General features: G+C 40.4%; 1 protein-coding gene across 6 annotated transcripts in view; it reads right to left on the bottom strand.

Moving 5' to 3' along the window:
* Positions 1–16,753, bottom strand: part of KATNA1 (katanin catalytic subunit A1) — a 34,511-nt gene extending 17,758 nt beyond the window's left edge. The window contains exons 1-4 of one of the 6 annotated variants that reach the window (XM_025294408.2): positions 16,452–16,753; positions 10,324–10,398; positions 8,367–8,541; positions 6,283–6,440 (exon numbers count right to left, since the gene is read on the bottom strand). In XM_025294408.2, the coding sequence (XP_025150193.1) occupies positions 6,283–6,440; positions 8,367–8,528 (320 nt within the window). In that variant the 5' untranslated portion in view covers positions 8,529–8,541; positions 10,324–10,398; positions 16,452–16,753. Of the gene's footprint in view, positions 1–6,282; positions 6,441–8,366; positions 8,542–8,792; positions 9,131–10,323; positions 10,399–16,451 lie in introns of those variants that run through there. The other 5 variants (XM_025294407.2, XM_025294411.2, XM_006080279.3 and 2 more) reach the window with 5 other exon arrangements.
* Between the last annotated feature and the right edge of the window lie 5,997 nt (positions 16,754–22,750).

Below are 22,750 nucleotides of genomic sequence, written 5' to 3'. Positions count from 1 at the left end.
GCAAGGAGATCCAACCAGTCCATTCTGAAGGAGATCAGCCCTGGGATTTCTTTGGAAGGAATGATGCTAAAGCTGAAACTCCAGTACTTTGGTGACCTCATGTGAAGAGCTGACTCATTGGAAAAGACTCTGATGCTGGGAGGGATTGGGGGCAAGAGGAGAAGGGGACGACAGAGGATGAGATGGCTGGATGGCATCACTGACTCGATGGACGTGAGTCTGAGTGAACTCTGGGAGTTGGTGATGGACAGGGAGGCCTGGCGTGCTGCGATTCATGGGGTCCCAAAGAGTTGGACACGACTGAGTGACTGATCTGATCTGAATCATTTTTCCATTAAAAAACCCCGATACAAGCACTGGCTATGGATAGTTACAAGAACTCATGTATGGTGCTTTGCCTTTATGCAGATCACTTCACCTTTATTTTTGTGGCAGAATTGAGATCTCTCAAATATTTATTAGGCTCCTACTATTTTGCTTCTAGACTTGGTTGGGGTAAGATGAGCAATAAAAATGGTAGGGGAGTCCTGTACTCAAATACCTCAGGTAGAGTTAAGAAAGAAGATACACAAGACTAGGCAAATATACCAGAAAATGTGAAAGAGACCTAGTGCTGTGGCAATGGGAATGGCCTCTTGAAGACAGAAAGCAAACTGGATCTGGAAACACCCTTCTAATTTAGAAGTTGACCTAAATAAGATGGTACAACTGCAGATAAGAAAAGGAATGAGGAAAAGCAAGAAAGCAAGATGAGCTTAATCTACGTAAAGGTCATAAAGACAAACTGTAAAGATACAATGATAAACACTAAAGGACGATACTGGAGCTTCCCTGGTGGCCCAGTGGTTAAGAATCTGCCTGCCAATGCAGGGACACAGGCTCAATTCCTGGTCCCAGAAGATTCCACATGACACAGAGCAACTAAGCCTGTGCTCTGCAACAAGAGAAGCCACTGCAAAGAGAAGCCCGCTCACCACCACGAAGAGTAGCCCCCACCTGTCACAGCTAGAGAAAGCCCTCGCACCACAACGAAGACCCGGCGCAGCCAAACAAATAAATGTTTTTTGATAAATGAAAAATGAACTAAAAACAAACAAAAAAGATGATACTGAACAGATAAGCTGGTTCAGTAAGTAAATCTAAATATCACCAGTTCAAGAGGCTTGGCTGTTAGCTGACTGTCACTGAAAAGGTTTTAGAAAGACCAGTCTCATAATGAATAAGATACACTGATGAAAGAATCACAAAAAGCAGGGAGGCGTTATCAAGGCATAAGATGAGAGCCTAGCTTACGGAGTGATGATAAAAGTATAAAAGACACACTGTGAAAAAAGACACCCCTAGATCTCTTTCATATTGAGAAATGAGAATTTGGGAGGATGATAAAGCCAAACCAATGTACTGATTTTTGTGAAAGGAATGATGGGGGTTCAATTTTGAATTTAGAAACTTGGGTAGCCAAGTAGGGATACTGTTTTAAAATATATATTTTTTCCCTTAAAAAAAATAGACACTAAAATATATTTCAGTAATAAAGAATTTGAAAAAGTCACGTGTGTGTGTGTGTGTGTGTTAGTCACTTAGTTGTGTCTGACTCTGCAATCCCATGGACTACAGCCCGCTAGGATCCTCTGTCCATGGGGATTCTCCAGGCGAGAATACTGGAGTGGATTGCCATTCCCTTTTCCAGAGGAATTTCCCAACCAGGGTTAGAACCCTGGTCTCCTGCATCGCAGGCAGATTCTTCATCATTTTTGAGTAGCTCAAATGGTAAAAGTCACCTGTATCCCCACTATCCAGAGTTAACCACTTAACATATTAGTTTATTTTCTTATGGTTGCCTTTCATTTAAACAAAACTGGAACCATTACACATACATACTCCCTGGAGGAGGAAATGGCAACCCACTCCAGTATTCTTACCTGAGAATCCCATGGACAGAGGAGCCTGGCGGGCTACCGCCCATGGGGTCACAAAGAGTTGGACACGACTAAGTGCCTAACACACACGTACATACAAATGCTCATATTTTTCTCTACTCATTATATCATGAAGCATTTTTAGTATCCTTTCCTCTATCATTACCTCATACATGACTTTTAATGGCTAGATGGCAGTCAGTCACATAAAATGTACCACACTTAATCTACTTTTGGGGGGGGCCAAACCACGTGGCTTGCAGAATCTTAATTCCCTGACCAGGGATCGAACCTGTGCCACCTACAGTGGAAGCAGAGTCCAAATCACTGGAACACCAGGAAAGTCCCTTTATCCACTTCTTACTGCTATTCATTCACCCGAGAAATAATTTACTGAACTATTACTACTGACAGGCACTACTCTAAATTCAAGATAAAAATTAAAAAAAAATAATAACTTTAATAAAAGCCTTTACTCTCACAAGTTTACACATCAGTGTGTATGGGGGGCAGATGGGGTTTCAATGAAGAAATAAACAGTACATCAGATGATGCTAAGTGCCATGTAAGAAAATATAATAAAGGTAGGGGATATGGAATGATACAGGCAGGCTGATCAGAGAAGGCCTTTCTGAGGCAACATTTAAGTTGAGACTTGAAAGAAATGCGAGAACAAGCCATCACACACCTGAGCTGAAGGAAAGCTGAGTGCAGAGAACTGAGGTGCTTGCATCTGACTTGTTCAAGAAGGCAGAACTGCAAGCAGTGAGGCCACAGAGGTGGTGGGACAGGGGCTCACGGGGTGGCACTGAGGCTCACGCTGAAAACTGGGTTTTATCCAGTGAGATGAGAAGATGTTTGAGGGACTTTGGCTGACTTTTAAAAGACGGTTTAAAAGAATTATACCTAATGGCTTTACACTATTTTTAATCGTTCCTCTGAAAGCCTTCAATGAACCTCCTTGTACAAACATGTTTGTGCACAGCACTAGAAGAGAATGCAGGACTGACTGACTCTGTTCCTAAAATGGGATTAAAATTTAGGCGATGTCATGGTTACAATCCCCAACAGAGTTGAAAGAATAAGCTCTCTCTAGTACTCTTGCCTGGAAAATCCCATGGACGGAGGAGCCTGGAAGGCTGCAGTCCATGGGGTCGCTGAGGGTCGGACACGACTGAGCGACTTCACTTTCACTTTTCACTTTCATGCATTGGAGAAGGAAATGGCAACCCACTCAGGTGTTCTTGCCTGGAGAATCCCAGGGACGGTGGAGCCTGGTGGGCTGCCGTCTATGGGGTCGCACAGAGTCGGACACGACTGAAGTGACTAAGCAGCAGCAAGCATGAGTACAGATTAACACTAACAGAAAAATAAAGAGTTTTGAGGGATATTCAGCTGAGGAAGTCAAGTTAAATAAATTACAGGAAGAAACAGAAAGATGTAGCGAATAAAGTCAAAGAGGAGGACTTTGTAGCTAATAGCTATCCAGGGCGTTTAAAATCAGAGACAGAACAAAATATGGAAGAAAGCCAGAAGCAATAAGGAGGGACCCTACAGCTCATCATTATAGACTTTTCAAGATGAAAAGCTCATTTAACAACTTTCTACTACCCCAAAGAGAGAAACCTCCTGCCTCCTCTTGTTAAGATTGCGGCAATCTGAAATCACCTGAATAATCACTGGGCACATCTATTCACTGGAAAGTTCTTATCAGTAACTGAGAAAGGGGTTATGGTGTTGTTACAGACTGAATTTTTGTATTCCTCCCAAACTCATTATGCTGAATTCCTAAACCCCAGTGTAATCATTTGGAGTAAGGAAGTAATTCAAGTTAAATAAGGTCATAAGGGTGGGGTCCTGATCTAAGAATTAGTGTCCTTATGAAGAGACACCAGAGAGCTTGCTGCTTCCTCTGCCATGTGAGGACGCAGAGAGGAGGTCAGCTACTCAAGAAGACTCCTCACTAGAAACCAAACTGGCTCACACCTTAAGCTTGGACTTTCTATAGCTTTAGAACTGTGAGAAATAAGTTTCTGTTGTTTAAGTCACCCAGTCTGTGGGATTTTGTTATGGCAGCCAGAGTGACCGATACAAGGGGAAAATGATGATTCTCCAGAAGGAGGGATAAAAGGAAAGTTAAGCAGGAGTAAAACATATTTATAGGCAAGATAAAATAAAAACACAACTTCACTCATCTTTTATTAGTTCTACTTTGGAAATTAAGAAAAAGTAAACATAGATGTGGAAAATTTTTCAATTTATTTATAATAAGATAAAAGGGGTTAACTATTGTAGATTATATCCCTTAAAAGTGCAGCAAACAACCCTTTAAAAACAGCAAAGAATAGGGTCTAAGATGGCTTATAAATTACCTATGTTTAGGTAACTATAAAGAGCAAGTTACTTTACCTATCTAAGCTTAAGTTTCCTCATCAGAAATTGGGGCTAACAGTTTAGTACCTACCTTCTAAGTCTGTTTTGAGGATTAAATAATACATGTAAAACAACTGATATGGTACTTGGCAACACAGTAAATGTACAGCAATTGTCTACTATTAGGATTAAAAAAAATGATACCAAGTTATATATTATGGGTATAGCACAACTACAACCATGAAAATAAACAATGTATAAAGGACTAGAAGTTGCACTAGGATGACTGTATCGTTTCATCTCTACTTTTATGAATTTTCCAGTTTTTCTTTAATGAGCCTACTGCTGTAGTTTTGAGGTTTTTTTTTTTTAGTGAATTCTAAAATAAAACAGAATACATACACACACACACACAGACACACATATATAAAAGTACTTAAGAGTAAGGGTAAAACGTAGTAAATATTCAGAAGGTATCACCGTCAATAACAGAATATTAGTACTTGTATCTGGAGCTGAAAAAAATGAAAGTGGCTAAAAACAATCAATGTCCATTAGTCAATCCTAAACTGGAGGAGAAACACTTCAGTACGGTACTTTTTAAAGTGTGATCCACCAACCACTTGGATTAGAATCGCCTGCACACTCCTGGGCTCCTCTGCTATTATACCAGACTCTCTGGGACTGAAACCCCAGAATCCACATTCTGAATGAGTTCCCCAAGAGATCTTTATGTATGCTAGAGTTTGAGAATGGCCAATATGGCAGAGAGTGCTAGCTTTGTAACCACACACATCTGGGTTCAAATCTTAACTCTACCAGCTACTAGTTTTGTGATAATGGGGAAGTTACCTAACTTCACTGTATCTCAACTATCTTACCTGAAACACAGAAAAAACATAACTAATTATTTGGAAGGCTTATTGTGAAAAATAAATACGATAACATGTGTATTCTGTATTAGTGCTCAGAACCACATGAGTACTCAATATCTAGCACCTGTCATAAAACGTAGTCAAGGAGTAACAGTTGCAATGATAGAATCTTAAACGTCTAAAAAGCACCTGAGCAATGTTTTAATGCAAGGCTCTCAAACTGGTTAAGGGGCAAAGAAACTGAAAGTCACTGTTCTTTGTAGAATGCTATTATACATTGCTGCTGCTGCTAAGACGCTTCAGTCGTGTCCAACTCTGTGGACTGCAACCCACCAGGCTCCCCCGTCCCTGGGATTTTCCAGGCAAGAGTACTGGAGTGGGTTGCCATTGCCTTCTCCGCTATTATATACTAATATATTTAAACACACAATACAAACTAGGAAATCTATTGTGTGAGTAAAATAGATAAATGACATCCACTTGCACTCCTGTCAGTTAAAAAAAAATATGCAGTGGAACTAAGCATAATTGGCTCTTTTGAGCATTTCAGTACATATAAACTTTCACTAATTGTTCATTTGCTGGCACCAGGTAATAGCAATCTGGAAATAAAAATGTCAGAATAAAACCTATAATTGAGAACATTTTATCTTTTTTTCCTGTTAGCTAAAAAGCCCACTTTTCAATTTTAGCAGCAGTGTAGCTTGATAAACAGCAGTGTTCTGTGACATCTTTTTGAGAACCACTGCTTCAGTCTAATTTCCTCACTTTACGTAACAAAATCTGAGGTCTATAATGGTTATATGCTTTTCCAAAGCTACAGATAGTGGCAAAGACAGACTTACAGTCCAGATATTTCAATCTCCATCCCCATGTTCCTTCCATAAGGTGTATCTCTACTACTTTGAGCTCATTCACAAAAGAATATGTCTACCTAAATTTCATTTACTGAAATGGGTCACAGAATCACACAATACACAATTTAAGTTACAAACGGTATTTAAAAAAACAAACCCTTGCGCATTCCCGTCTCTCAGCCCCTCAGTCCTCCTCCTGGACAGGACCAATGCGGACCAGTTCTGTGTCAGTTTGTTTCTTAAAGGGTGTCTACTTACCTTCGTTCGGCAGGTACGGGCAAGGACCAGACTTCTCCCTCAGACGCTGGAAGCTCGTGTTGTGCGGCTTTTAATGGAGTGCTGTCTAGTTTAAAGCTCTCTAGTGTTTTCATGATATCCTTAACGTGTTTTGCTTCCACATTTATTTCCTGCCAAACCTAATTTCAAAGGAGAATATGGTTCTTTAAATTTCTATAACTAATAAATCACTGCCAAATTAAGTTGGGCCATTTATTAAGAATGCTAGAAGCCTCCATTTTGACATCAGGTATCCAGGAAACCATACCAAAATGTTTTGTTGAAATTTTAATAATGGCTCATAAATTCTTTATTTTTAATTACAAAATTAATTCTGATAAAATGAGTTAAGTGTTCTGGCTAATTAGGCCATTGTCACTGACTTGTAATGACGTGCATTATAAGTCAAAGTGCATAACAAATTTAAAAGTTAGCTGTACCTTTAAAGTTTGGTAAAAATATTACTTCTGCAAGTTGTGCTTTGATGGTTCTTATGCTACTTAACTGACTTTAAAAACGCTCATCAGAATTGACTAATTTCACAACTCACTAATGGAATGCATCCCACAGGTTGAAAAATAAAGCTTCAGAAGACAAATGGCTCAATTTACATACAACCTATATATATATTCTTAAAAGCTGCCTTGACAACTTTAAGATGATATATATTTCATATATATATATACACATATGAAAGAAATGAAGCTAGCAATGTTTGGTTTTAAAACTAAATGATTTAAATATCCTTTCTTTCTCTCTGCTTTTTTTTTTTTTTTAAAAAACACATTTAATCTTGGCATTTCCCCGGTGGTCCAGTGGTTAAGACTTCCCTTTCCAATGCAGGGGGTGCAGGAATGCAGGTTCAGTCCCTGTTTGGGGAGTTAAGATCCTACATGCTTTGGGGCCAAAAAATCAAAACATAAAACGGAAGCAATGTTGTAACAAATTCAATAAAGATTTTAAAAAACACACTCAATCTTTTATTTATATTTATTTTTGGCCATAGCACGTACCTTGCAGGTTCCCACAACAGGGATTAAACTTGTGTCCCCTAGAGTGGAGATGTGGAATATTAACTACTGGACAGCTAGGGAATTTCCAATTTAAATATTCTTATAAAAAACTTTAGACTTCTTAAGTAAAAGTTGCTGGCCTAAGAACAAAAGGTCTTAAAAGTCTTTCATTTCCCCTTCTAATGTAAAATATGAAGAGGCAGATTTAAGGAAAGAGGTTAAGTTCAAAGGGGTAGACTATTTTTCTGTTAAAGTTAAGGACAAATATGGAATATTATTAAAAAGGCAGTTTAGCAGAACTTGAGGGTAATATTCTAGCTAGAAGATCAGCTCAAAAAGACTATTAATTTCTATAACATTTCTCTCCTGGGACATTGTTGAACCTTATTATAAATGACACATCCAACTGGACGTGTAAGTTCTATAGTTTCTACCTATAAATTTCTTCCTTCATGGCTCAGTGATAAAGAATCTGCCTGCAATGTAGGAGCCGCAGGAGACTTGGGTTCCATCCCTAGGTCGGGAAGATCCCCTGGGGGAGGGCATGGCAACCCACTCCAGTATTCCTGCCTGGAGAATTCCATGGACAGGAAAGCCTGGTGAGCTATAGTCCATGGGGTCGCAAAGAGTCGGACATAACTGAAGCAACTTAGCAAGCACATAAATTTCTACTGCTCCTCAGTGGATAAAATTCCTCACATGGGATTCAAGTATGGTCTAATTTATGATGTTCTATAGGGAATACGGAACATGTGAGATTCAGGTGTCATTTGCAGTTTCAACAATGGCTTAATAAAGTCAATTCTAATTTTATCAGGTCAAAATGAGATCTAGAAAAAAATTTCAAAACCATTCCTATTAGATTCCAAAAATTAGAATAATTGAGTAGAAGCCATCATACTGACGATGGTGAATATGACACGCTGTTTTAAGTAACACTGTGTACAAATCCGTATAATAAATTATACAGTCTTTATGCATAGCCGCAAAGCAGCATCTATTTAAATCTGAGTATTTTAAACCACTGAAACAAACAGCAGTCACCAATCTTACCTGTTGCCATTTCTGCTGGAGGTATGTATCTTTGACTGAGTACAGATACTTGTTCATTTGGTCAAGAACTCCCTGATAATAGACCATTGCAGAGTCGTAATTTCCCAGCAAGGCATATTCACGGGCCAACTTTACATTCTCACTAATCATAAGAAGACTCATGCTCAATTACAAGCTAAAAAAGAAAGAAACATTTCATATTAAGTCTTTTAAAAATAAGTACTACAAAGAGTTTTTTAAAAACATACTTTCCAAGGATCCCTGAAGAAGCTTGCTTTCACACACACTACATTTTCTATGTCTGTACATTTGCTTATGATAATTTCCACTCCTTCAGAGAAATTTCTTAGTTCCCACAGTCAAACCCTACCTATGTGTCAAAGTCCCACTCAGATCAGTACCAATTTTCCCAGTATGTCTACCTACCAAACTTGTCAGTTCAGAATAAGCCCTCCCCCTTCTAAAGTCCCCCGGTACTTGGCGGGGGGCCTTCATCTCAAGGCACTTGTCCACCTTGAATCTCTGAGAGCAGGAAAAGATCTGAGTTGGTAACTTCAGTACATGAAATACAAGTCTTATGGAGTATCTGCAGAACAAATGTAGAATGTTAGATGCTTTTTTTGGAAAGCAGTGTGAAACAGAAAATACATTTTGATGTTAGAAGACTCTTGGTAGAACTGTAATCCTGCCACCTTTGTCAAGTCCTTTATCTTTTCTGAGCCTTAGTTTTTAAATCTGTAAATTGGGATTGTTACTACTTCTTCTTTGTTTTTAACCACGCCACACAACTTGTGGGATCTTAGTTCCTCCAACAGGGATTGAACCTAGGCTCTCAGTGGTGAAAATGTGGAGTCCTAACCACTGGACTGCCAGGGACTTCCTGAGTAACCATACTTCCAAGAGTTGCACTATGAGGAATAAATGACTATTTAAAGTAGCCAGAACACTACTTGGCAAAGAGTAGGTCTTCAGTAAATGCTAACTGTACCTTCCCTGAAACTTTCCAGATGCAAAAACCAAGCATAGTCTTTGTACTTAGTAGCATGTGAATATATGGATATGGGGTTTTCATACGTGGGTTTTTACTTACCCTCCAGACAGCAGATAATTTCAATGACATAAAAATTGGTCCAGAAAATAAGGGAAAACTGGTCAACTTTTTATGAGGTATAAAGTGAAAGTGTTAGTCACTCAGTTGTGCCTGACTCTTTGTGACCCCATGGACTGTAGCCCGCCAGGCTCCTCTGTTCATGGAATTCTTCAGGCAACAATACTGGAGCGGGTTGCCATTCACTTCTCCAGAGGATCTTCTTGACCTAGGGATCCAACCCACATCTCCTGTGTCTCCTGCATTGCAGGTGGATTCTTTACCAGCTGAGCCACCAGGAAGCCACCACCTCAATTTTGAAAACTAACTAAGAACAATACAGAGCCTATTTCACTTAAGACCATGATGTGGTAATCTTAAATAAAACATTAGCTAATTAACAATGTATCAACAAGGACACTCATGCACGTGCACAACACACACACATATACTCCACGATCAAGAAGGTTTATCCCAGGAATGCAAGGATACCCTAAGATCAGAAAATCCACCTTATAATTCCTCACACTAATGGACAAAAGAACTTCATACAAAAATGAATAGCACATAAATGGCAATTTATGAAGGGGAAACCCAAATGGTTAACACGTACAGATACCAGTAATAGAAGAATGCAAATAAAGTGTGAGAGACCTCTTTTACATTTACTAGATTAAAAAAAAAATTAGTACTGGCAAGAATTTGGGGAAAAAGACATCCCCTCATATACAATTTGTGGGCATAAACTCCTACAATCATTTTGGAGAGCGATCAGGTAGTACTTAAGAAAAATTATGTACGCAGCTATCCCATGATGCTGCCACCCTATTTTTCAATAAATATTCCAGGCGAAGTTTCACAGAGACTCACCAACGAACTTGTTTTCGGATGTTAATGACAAAACTGTTTGAGATATCCAGTAGTTGGAGGTAATCTGTCTATTTCCTGCTAGGGAAAAGATAAGGAAGTATGTTGCATGCACTAACAAATACTATGTAGCAGATAGAAGCAATGAAGAAAACTTACAAATAGTAACATGGATATATTATCAAAATACAGGGTTAAGGGAATTTCCTGGCACTGCAGTGGTTAGGACTTGACACTTACTGCCAAGGGCCTGGGGAGTCAGTCCCTAGTCAGGGAACTAGGATCCCACAAGCTGCTCCACCGAAAAACAAACAAAAAATACAGGTTTGGGTGAAAAAAACAAAACAACTTAGACACAGAACAAGGTCTAAATCCCCAATACCATTTTATAGACTTAAAAATATGCTAGTTTATATGTGGTATATAAAACACTCTTTTTCAAAGGACACATACACATCCAAGAAAATAAATATATTACAGTGTCTATGGAGGGTAAGATAGGGAAATATGAGTGGATAAAGAGGATGAAGGGTAGGGTTAAGGTTAAATAACTACAACAAAAGAAGTGCCTTATGCCTATCAATAATCACAAACAGCCTGTAAGACGGCTCTCAATGACCTCTGCCTCCAGGTGTCCATACCCCTGTGTAATCAGCTCCCCCTGAACGTGAGGCTGTAACAAACAGAATACACAAAAATAACGAAGTGTCATTTCTGAGATTACACTGTGACATCTGCCTTGCTCACCGTCTTCTGCTCTCTGGCTGGACCACTCCAAAGGAAGCCCAGCTACCATGCTGCGAGTTGACCATGCATAGCCTCATGAGGCAAAGATCTGACGGAAGCTCAAGGGCAACAGAGGAACTGAGGCCCTCAGTCCAATGGTCCAGAGACACCGAATCCTGCCAACGATGCCGGGAGGGAGCGGGGAAGTGGATCTTCCCTAAGCTGACCCTTGAGATAACTGCAGCCTTGACTGGTACCTTGACTACAGCCTGTGAAAGACTCTGAATCAGAAGCACCCAACTAAATTATGCCCAGAGCCTAACCAAAGAAATGGTGAGATAATAAATGCTTGCTGCTTTAAGCCATTTAGTTTTTGGGTGATTTGTTATGAAGCAATACAGCTATGAACTGACTCTATAAGTAATTCAAGACTGATCATCTGCGGTCCAGAAGAAAAAAAAAAAAAAACAAATCCCATGACTTTCTGGAGTCATGACACAGATAATATTCCACCTGAATAAAAGCTCTGGGTCAGGGACATGGCTCTCTGTTATTTTATGGATACATCCCCAGCACCACGCGGCCTCTCACACAGCAGTCACTCGGGAAATCTCTGAATGAATGAGTGCTGCCAGGTTTTGTCTCACTACTAAGATGTCTTACCTTTGTCCAGTTTCTTAGCCTCAGCTCTCTCATATTCCCTGATCCCCAACCCATCCCTACCACAGCTGTGGGACTGCTTGGCTCTGAAGCTACATATGCCCTAGAGCGACACCCAGTCTGGGCAACGATGTAAGAAGAGCACAGCTGGGGCCTGTTAGAAGCTGTTAGAAGATGTCCTGCTGGCAGAACATCCTTGATCTGGATAAGCAGAGACAGCAAACAGACTCTCGCTCTTTCATCCTCCCCACCCCACTCCACCCCCAACTTTAAAAAAAAAAAAAATCTTTTGTTTTTCTGAGGGCCAGGGTTCACTGTCCCAAAACTCACAGAAGTCACTCCAGGCCTTCTTTGAAGGTTCTGTGTTATGGATACTTCTTTCTACTCAGATAAAATTCCTAAGGAGTTAATGAATGGGCATTTCCTAACAAACAAATGTCAAGTCAACCCAAGGCCACATTAAAAATGACCTAAAAATTCTTGGTTATCAAAGAAATGATGGGTTTACTGAAAATGTATCAAAATACCACTCAAAATCTAAACGTCAGACAAAAAATAAATTTTCCAATTCTTTTAGCATCTCTAAGACACTCTTCTCAAATGAATGTCAACATTGTTAAGTTTACAGGAATCTTCAATTTCCAAATATATACCCTTAGTTAGTGCCTGCATTCTCAGTCATGTCCGACCCCACACTGGCAGGCCAATTCTTTACCACTGAGCCACCTGGGAAGCCCTGGTGGCTCAGTGGTAAAGAATCCTATCCACCTGTCAATGCAGGAGATGCAAGTTCGATCTCTGGGTCAAAAAGATCCCCTGGAGGAGGAAATGGCAACCCATACCAGCATTCTTGCCTGGGAAATCCCATGGACAGAGGAGCCTGGCAGGCTACAATCCATGGGGCACAAAGAGTCAAATATGACTTAGCCAATAAACAACAATATATCCTTATCACTGCCAAAATTACACTTCAGGAAGACAGAATTTGGGTCTACCTGACACAGTATCTGGCAATACTTGAAGAAATGAATATATATGAAGAAAAGCCCTCAGACCAAATTTTAACCACAATAAACTAAAAACACTACCTATTGATTCAATTAATAGAAAATGAAATCATAAAATTATAAAAATGAGATTTTCAAAAACACACTGCTGGTTTTTAAAGAGCGATTATTAAAAAGAAAAATAACCATAAGTATAGGTTATGCGTACTTTACCTGGATAAAAAATGTAAGTTTTTCCTTTATATGATCCTGTAAGAACCACCCTTTTCCTTAAATGTCCTGAGTATTTATTTTAGTTTATGACGAAATACATTCATTTAACCTAAGTAAGATGCAACGTGAAATTTTAATTCAAGTAACAGAGCGTACTGATGAGGGTGAAAGAGGAGAGTGAAAAAGCTGGCTTTAATTCAACATTCAGAAAACTAAGATTATGGCATCTGGTCCCATTCACTTCATGGCAAATAGATGGGAAAAGTAGAAACAGTGACAGATTTTATTTTCTTGGGCTCCAATATCACTGCAAACTGTGACTGAAGCCACGAAATTAAAAGACACTTGCTCCTTGGAAGAAAAGCCATGACAAACCTAGACAGCATATTAAAAAGCAAAGTTATTAGTTTGCCGTAGTCTGCATAGTCAAAGCTATGGTTTTTCCAGTCTTCCTGTATGAATGTGAGTTTTGGATCATAAAGAAGGCTAAGTCCTGAGGAATTGAGGCTTTTGAACTGTGGTGTTAGAGAAGACTCTTGAGAGTCCCTAGGACAGCACAGAAATCAAACCAGTTAATCCTAAAGGAAATCAATTGGAAGGAGAGATGCTGAAGCTGACACTCCAATACTTTGGCCACCTGATGAGAAAAACCGACTTACTGGAAAAGACCCTGATGCTGGGAAAGAGTGAAGGTGGGAGAAGGGGATGACAGAGGATGAGATGGCTGGATGGCATCACAGATGCAATGGACATGAGTTTGGGTAGGATCCTGGAGTTGGTGATGGACAGGAAAGCTTGGCATGCTGCAGTCCATGAGGTTGCAGAGTCAGACACGACTGAGAGACTGAACTGAACTGAACTGAGGAGAAGGGTCGACAGAGGATTAGATGATTGGATGGCATCATCAACTTAACAGACATGAGTCTGAGCAAACTCCGGGAGATAGTGAAGGAAAGGGAAGCCTGACGTGCTGTAGTCCATGGGGTCACAAAGAGTCAGACACAACTTAGCAACTGAACAACAGAGTCAAATTATTTTAAACACTAAAAACTCAGTATTACAACAAAATTTATAGCAAACTTGATGCTATGCTGTGTAGTACTTCTGCTGCTGCTTAGCTGCTTCAGTCGTGTCCAACTCTGTGCGACCCCATGGACAGCAGCCCACCAGGCTCCTCTGTCCACGGAATTCTCAGAATACTGGAGTGGGTTGCCATTTCCTTCTCAGTAGTATCTCTATCAAGAGACAAAGTATCTTTACTCCTCCAGGATTAGGGAAAGAAGCATTCAAAGAGACTGAAAAGGTTACAGATCCAAATATCTGAGTTTTAAGATTTCTGTTCTCTGCCCAAAACAAATACCGGACCTTCCCAATTTCACACCTAAACAGGATACCATGCCCACTTAATTTTTAAAGGAATCTTAGACAGGGTTCCACTCTCACTACAGTTTTTACTGTAATGTGCAAAGGTCATTCATTCAAGAAATGTTACGGAACACATACTGAGGTACAAGGAATTGCACTGAATACAAAAATAAGACAGACCTTGAAATCCTTGAAGTTTAGTGGGATATCATTTTATTTATCCTTAGTGTTTTTTTCTTTGCTAAGTAGGAGGAAACAAGCGCAGAACATTATTAAGCACAGGCTAAAAAATCAGTATCAATGTTAAAAAATATTTACCTGCAAAACTAATGTCCTAAATTAAAAACAGATGAGGCTCAATTATGCATTTTCCTGCACACATTTCAGTAAGCTGAGTGTGTGTAACTTCAGCAGTGACAATACACTGTGAAGCAATTTTCAGAATGTTCATCTCTGGAATATGAAAGCAACCATAATGCTAATTTACAATCAGTCACTGATGATTACAAATAAGCATAATAAATAGTGACCAATGACCAATTACAGCATGGCATACATTCATACCTTTATAATCATCATATGATAAATACTCAAGAAGCACAAAAAAGTTATCACTACAAAAAAAGCATCAAGAGAGACCTGGTCAAGGAAACAAAAACATATATATGTACTTGGTAAACTTTCAGTTTACCTCGAAAAAAACACATCAGTGAATATAACAATTAAAATGTAACTTAAAAGCCATATTCAAGCCATATCAATAAACACCACAGGCAGAACCTATTTAGCATGTTATCAATATTGACCATACTGATTTGACACACTATCTTTTAAACCAGTCAAGCAGCTAAAAAGCAAACAAGCCCAAACCATTGTTGTAAACCAAAATTCAACATTGTTGTTAACACAGTAAATTCTAGAAGCTTCTCTAATCCTTAGTATTTGTCAGAACTGTGATTCCAGTTTCAAAATAAGATGCAGAATCCATTGTAGACTATGGATCTAGCACTGAATCTTTAAAATGTAAAAGCAACTTGAATATTGCCATAAAGGACCTATATAGCTTTTCATAGTCTAAGAATGTTGGAAAGTTGACTGGCATTGAAAGAAAAATAAGTAAAGGAAAACATGAATTAAAAAAACACGTTGATTGGCACTACTTCTTTATTTTTTTTTTAAGGCATGAAACAAATCACAAGTTAATACTTGTATTAATACAAGTGTTAATACAAAGAGTTTTGCCACTGTTTCTTTGTGTCAGAACTCACTGATAACAAAAACCATCTCCTTTGGAAAAGAAAACAGGAGTGCACACTGAGATATTTTGGCCTGTATGAACATCACAAGAATCTTTCTTGATACCTTGGCGTTCTAGCATTGTGACTATGTGGCAAAGATATATCGCACACATTCTAAAATATTAAGAATGTCCTCAGCAGTACCTAAGGCTCTGATTTCAAAGACGAAGACATACATGAGTGCTTGCAAGAGAGAGGGGTGCAGCAGTGTGTTATCAGAAGTTAGTAACTGATATAAAAATGGCACTTGGTACTTAAAAGAGAAAATTATTTTTGAGTAAATGAGGGCTTGAGTCTATCCCCCACAAGGCATTAAGGATCCACGTCCATCTCTAACTTTATCACCACGTAATATACAATATGAAACAAAGTTTCGAGGGATACTTTTTCTAAAGGTACCAGCTTGAAACAAACAAAAAGAGTCGTTAGCCTCCTGTAGGATGCCCAGCTCCAAAATAGGTACGAAATAACATCCTTAACAATATCACAGCTACCTAACAAAACGTAATCCCTAAAGTCAAGGTTTTTGCCTTTTTTCCCCCCACAGGGGAGAGGGTTTCGGGCGGGGAATGTGTCAAAAAAGCGAAGAAATAAAAACAGGTTCCTCGACCGGAGACGTCTCTAACGACACAGGCCTAGAATGGGATCGGCAGGGGCCCCCAAAAGTCTCCGGCCAGACAGGATTCCTCAGGTAGGAGGACCGCCACCCGAGCCACAGGTGTCAGCGACAACAGCGAGGACCTAGAACCTCGGCGCAGGCACCGGCAGGCTCACAAGCAGAATGCGCAGCGGGATCGCATCACAGGCTCTTGAGTCCCTCCAAGCCCTGATCACGGGGGTCCGGGATCCCCGCGACACTCACCTGCGGCGCAGAGGCTCTCGGGAAACCGCCCACTGCCGGGCGGAGGGGGAGAGCCGAGCGGGGTTCCGGGCAGCGAAGAAGTAGGGCCCTCCCCTGTCCGCCCCAACCACCCTGCTCTCTGCTCACGGACCCAGCACTGCCTGGTCCAACCGTCACGAGCCCCAGATGCTGCTTCAAGTAGCCCAGACTTTGAAGGCAGACCCGCCAGGGGCACTTCCGGTGCCAAGGGTGGCCTCGGTGACTCCAGCGCACGCGGGGCGACGCCCCGGGAGCGAGGACGCCAGGCGGCGTGCGCGCGCCGGGCACCGGCTGGGCGGGGCCGAGAAGGTGGGCGGGACCGACTGTGTGGGCGGGGCCTACGGGCGCGCCTGCGCAGTCCCGGGCAGCCGCCTGCCCTGCGGATAGGTCAGGCCGAGGGGTGGTAATCAGTCAAAAAAGTACTACCGCTTCCAGTTCCTCGATGTTTTCTGAAGTTCTTTGCTCACTTTTCCTCCCACTTGATTTTCATAACGCTGCTCAGAGGTTAGGAGATTAGAGTTTCTATTTTACTGGTGAATGTCAAGGGTCATACAGTTCGTTTATGACAAATCCGGTTTTAGAACCAAACACTAAGAATTTGGCTGCGGCGCTTCTAGGGATATGACATGAATACTGTACAATAGAGAATGAATGACCAAAGATATTCGGACACAATGCTGGTGAAATTTTATTTTCTTTTTTTGGTCAATGTTTTAATGCAACCAAACTACAAATACAGTTATGATGTTCCACGATGTATAGAAATACACGTAATGGACAGTTAGTACTTGTCGACAGGCTTCCTCCAGCCTTAATCTCCAGGCTTTTTCTTCACCTAAGGTGAAATAGACGCACTTAAGACGCGGTTTCCTCTAGAAGAGCTTGGTAATTAAAATTATGATTTTAAAGCATCCCTGCTTTTAAAAATATTTAACATACTGATTTTAAATCCCCTAATTTAACACAGACTTATATAAAGGCAATTCAAGGGAAATACATCGGTTCAGCCCACAGAAGTTTATTAATCGAGTACTTACGTGCCAGGCGGCACTGTAGGCATTGAGTATATACATGGTCAACAAAATAGGATGTTTCATGAAGCTTAAAGTCTTGTAAAATTCTCAACTAAGTAGAAAAGAATAGTTTTGCTATGATGCATGTAAACTCTATTGTAATGTTAAAGTATAATTAGTATAAGAAAATACAGTGTATCTTTTTGAAATGAAAAAATAATTCAATGAGGTACAGATTAATTACCTTAGTTAGACAGAATTAAACTTAATTTTTTCTGAGTGAAAAGGTATGTTGAATTATACAGGCAATTTATAGTTTAAAAACTTCTCAGAGGGCACAAAATGAATACATATTACATGATTTCATTTATATGAAATTCAACAACAGGCAAAACTAGCCGGCATTAACAGAAAGAGGTTGGATTGGGGGCTGGGAGAAATGAGGGGAAAGCTTAGACTACCAGGAGGCATGAGGAAGTGTTTTTCAGGTGATGGAAGTGTTCTATATCTCAATTAGTATAGTGGTTAAGGAGGTGTATATGTTCATTAAAACTCATTGAACAGTACACATAAAATGGATACATTTTACTGTACATAATTTATACCTCAATGAAGTTAATTTTAAAAACCCGTCAAAATAGTGGCTTACACTACTGTTTCTTACTGGTTGTACTAATCGAGGGAGACTATTCTGTTGTTGTTTTAGTCATTAAGAGTATTCTGTAGTAACCTCTACATTGAAGAGGTTTCAAACACCAGGAATTTTTTTCTTTTCATTTCCTCTATTTGTTCATGTAGAGTGGAGGCAGGCACTGGGGACATTGAACAGTTGAAAACAGAAAATGAGATAATTTGTCTAACTTCTGCCTGGGTACGAGAAGTGCCACCTCTGCCCACATTTCACTGGCCAGAGCAAGTCATGTGGCCAAGGCTGACTTCAAAGTGATGGGACAGTGAGAAACATACTTGTGTACCGCCTTCATGACTACTACTCTAGTCATTTCTTCTTCTACAGTGTGGTCTCTACAACCTCCGTCCCTCTAAAATGATCATATCCAAACTGGGACTCAGAGAGACTCGAGATGAGGTTTTTCCTGGTGTATGGTGAATTGATTTGGTAGAAGCATAAGATACATACAGGAAAGTTAAAAATTAGGTAAAAAAGGTAAGTGCTAGTAAAGAGTTGAAATTTTATTCAGTAGGTGTCAAGGAACCATTTAAAGTTCAAATGAATGCATAATTTATAAAGGAATAGGAAGATTAATTTGATAACCCTGAGTTGAAAGGTTTGGAGGGGAGAGAGAATTACACAGAAGGGAACAACATAAAGACTACTTCTCAACATTATGTATTTGCTGTCTCTTTGCCCTCTTTTGGGCTTCCCTGATAGCTCAGCTGGTTAAGAATCTGCCTGCAATACAGGAGATCCTGGTTCAATTAATGGGTTGGGAAGATCCCCTGCAGAAGGGATAGGGTACTCACTCCAGTATTCTGGCCTAGAGAATTCCATGAATTGTATGGTCCATGGGGTTGTAAATAGTCGGACGCTACTGAGTGACTTTCACTTTGCCCCAGTAGGTAAATGATGTAAAGTTACATACTTCCTCCATTTGGCTAGGGCAATGTCTGGCTTATGGTAGGCATTACTTAGATACTTGCAGGATAAATACATTGTTGTTAAAAAAAAAAAAGAACTTGGAGACACTTTTTACATTTTATCAGAGAAATCTAAAGGACTTTCAGGACTAGTTTCACTCTTCTGGTCTATTGCATCTGGCTGTCCTCCTTCAAAAATCTGAGCCATCTCTTAAGGTACAGAATATGTATAAGACTAGAAAAGTATAACCATGATTAAGAATCTCCAAAAAAAAAAAAAAAAAAGAGTTCCTTGGTAGCCTAGTGGTTAGGATTCTGGATTCAGTCCCTGGTAGGGGAAGTGAGATCCCACAAGCCACACAGTGCAGCCACACACACACACACACACACACACAAAGAATCTGCTTAATTTTTATGAATAGATTATGTCACAGTATTTGCAGGAACAAACTGAGATAGATCCTCAGTGCTATCTCACCGAGGGTAGTGATAAGAATGTTCTTCCTAAATAATAGCTTCCATTCTTCCTAAGTAGTATTTTTCCTAAATAATAGCTTCTTCCTTCCTAAATAATACCTTCCATCACAGACTGGCTGCTCCCAGATTGCTGAATGCCATAGGGAAAAAAAAAAATCACACCACCTTGAAGACTGATGCACAATTACATATCTCCCCATCTGACACATATTTTTCTGCATGTCCCACTTCAGTTCTCTCTTACTCTTCACATGAGTTATTTCAGACTTGCACCACTGTCCTCAAGCCAGCCACAAACCCCTTTCTGCCCTTTCAGCCAATCACTTTATCTCCACCTTCAGAGAAAATTATGTTCAGTTGATAAGTCCTGTCTGACTCTTTGTGACCCCATGGACTGCATGCAGCACACCAGTCAACTCTGTCCTTCACTGTCTCCCAGAGTTTGTTCAAACTCATATCCATTGAGTCAGTGATGCTATTCTACCATCTCATCCTCTGTTGTCCCCTTCTGCTGTTGCCCTCAATCTTTCCCAGCATCAGGGTCTTTTCTAGTGAGTTAGCTCTTTGCATCACATGGCCAAAGTATTGGAGCTTCAACTTCAGTAACAGTCCTTCTAATTAATATTCAGGATTAATTTCCCTTAGGATTGACTGGCTTGGTCTCCTAGAAGTTCAAGGGAGTCTCAAGAGTCTTCTCCAGCACACAATTCAAAACCATCAATTCTTCGGCGCTCAGCCTTCATGGTCCAGCTTTCACATCTGTGACTACTGGAAAAATCATAGCTTTGACTATATGGACTTTTGTTGGCAAAGTGATATCCATGTTTGTTAGTGAAAATAGGAGCTATCAGATTGAAATTCCCTCAACTTGCTCACTGAGACAGAGATCTGCCCACCAAGTCCTCATTTTCCTAATAACAAAGTCTTCCTTGATTAAGTTGGGCTTCTTGGAATAAGGACTACATTTTCCAAGACTCTAATGCAGCTAGGTGTGGCCGTGGATCTAACTTCTGGCCAGCAGAAGTGTCGTATAGAACTTTTAGGAAGGTACCTTACAGGGGGAGGCCCTGAAAATCCCCCTTCCAGTCACACCATCCCCTTTTCAGCTTAGAACATCAACTCTGACCATAAATGACCTTTAGGATATAAGCCATGTGAAGATGGCTTATATAGGCTTATAGGACTTCCCTGGTGGGTCAGATGGTAAAGCGTCCGTCTACAGTGTGGGAGACCTGGGTTCGATCCCTGGGTCAGGAAGATGCCCTGGAGAAGGAAATGGCAACCCACTCCAGTACTCTTGCCTAGAAAATCCTACGGACGGAGGAGCCTGGTGTCCATGGGGTCGCAAAGAGTCGGACACGACTGAGCAACTTCACTTCACTTCATGTGAAGATAGCAGAATTGTACAGATGAAGTATGGACTGACGCTGTGGAGCTGCTATACCAAGTGTCGACTGCCAGCTCTAGTCAGTCTAAGCAATTGTTTTTTTTGGATTTTATGTGTGTGTGTGTGTGTGCATGCTCAGTCGTGTTTGAGTCTTTGTGACCCCCTGGACTGTAGCCTGCCAGGCCCCTCTGTCCATGGAATTTAGAAGGCGAGAATACTGTAGGCATTCATTCATTTCCTACTCCAGGGGATCTTCCTGGAATCGAACCAGATATTGTGTGTCTAAACAGTCTTTTGTTTTGGGTTTCTTATGGCACATAACCTAATCCTAATACTTTGACCAACCATACAAACATCTCTACTTCACACTTTCACAGCTCTTTCATTTGGCCTGTCTCATTAAAAGTGTATCATGCTTAGTCTAAGCCCAGTTCCTTCACTTGGACTTAAAGATTTTATTTTTTTAATATTAATTATTTTTGACTGTGTGGGGTCTTTGTTGCTGTGCAGGCTTTTCTCTAGCTGCAGCAAGTAGGGGCTACTCTCTAGTTGTAGTGTGCAGGCTTCCCATCGTGGTGGCTTCTCTTATTGCAGAGCATGGGCTCCAGGGTATATGGCCTTCAGCAGCTGCAGCTCGAAGACTCTAGAGCACAGGCTCAATAGTTGTGGTGCATGGGTTCAGTTGATCCCTGGCATGTGGGATCTTCCTGGATCAGGAACGGAACCCATGTCTCCTGCATTGGCAGGCAGCTTCTTTACCACTGAGTCACCAGGAAATCCCCAAGATTTTATTTTTTATTTCCATTTTATGTATTTATATTTGGATAGGCAATGCATTCACATGGTTCAAATTCAAATGATATAAAAGCTTATATAGTGGGAAGCCACCTGATGTGAAGAGCCAACTCATTGGAAAAGACCTTGATGCTGGGAAAGATTGAAGGCAAAAGAGGGCGGCAGAGGATGAGATGGTTAGATAGCATCACCAGCTCAATGGACATAAATCTGAGCAAACTCCGTGAGATAGTGAAAGACAGGGAAGCCTGACATGCTGCCTGGGGTTGCAAGGAGTCGGACATGACTTAGCGACTGAACAAGAGCCAGGCAGTTAACCTGGTTTGATTCTGTTGGGCAGCATCTCAAATTAGTTTAGTTGTTAGATAGGATGCCTTCCACCCAGAATCTGCCTATTCATTGTTCCACTTCAGTATCTTTAGGTAGATTTTTATTTTGCCCCCAAGTTTGTAGTTGTATGACAGTCAATCCATCAGGAGCTTACTTGGTCATACTACCAGAATCTAGAACGATCTTTCAAGTATGTCATTTGGTTGACAGCTGGATAATAAACTTGAAGGACCTGAATGAAGTTAAAGACTCCAGTTAGAAAGTTCTTACAATAATTCAGGCGAGTTGATGGGGGTCTCAACAAAATTAGTTTAACCAAACAAGGGGTGAAGATGATGAATCAGAAAATGTACTAGTTAAATAACTGAATTTCATGAGTCATTACATGGGAAATATGGGAAATAGTCAAAGTATAAAATGGCCTGCTTAAATTATTTTGGAAATCAGATTATACACTAACATGAAGTGTACATTATATTTAATTAGGGTATGAGTTCAGCAACAGGAAGGAGTGAGCAGCAGGCTAGCAATATTAATTTCAAGGGTATGAAGTAGAATTGCATATATCACTTCTGCTCATATCCCACTAGTCAAAACCTTAGTCTCATGGCACAACTAATTACAAGGCAACATGAGAAACACGTGCGCTGGTGGCACAGTTGAAACATGAACAGGGGTAGGGG

This window comes from Bubalus bubalis, chromosome 10 (assembly GCF_019923935.1).
Source record: "Bubalus bubalis isolate 160015118507 breed Murrah chromosome 10, NDDB_SH_1, whole genome shotgun sequence".
Taxonomy (NCBI): Eukaryota; Metazoa; Chordata; class Mammalia; order Artiodactyla; family Bovidae; genus Bubalus; species Bubalus bubalis.
Note: the sequence above shows the minus strand (reverse complement) of the source record. Positions and strands in the feature narration are given on the sequence as shown.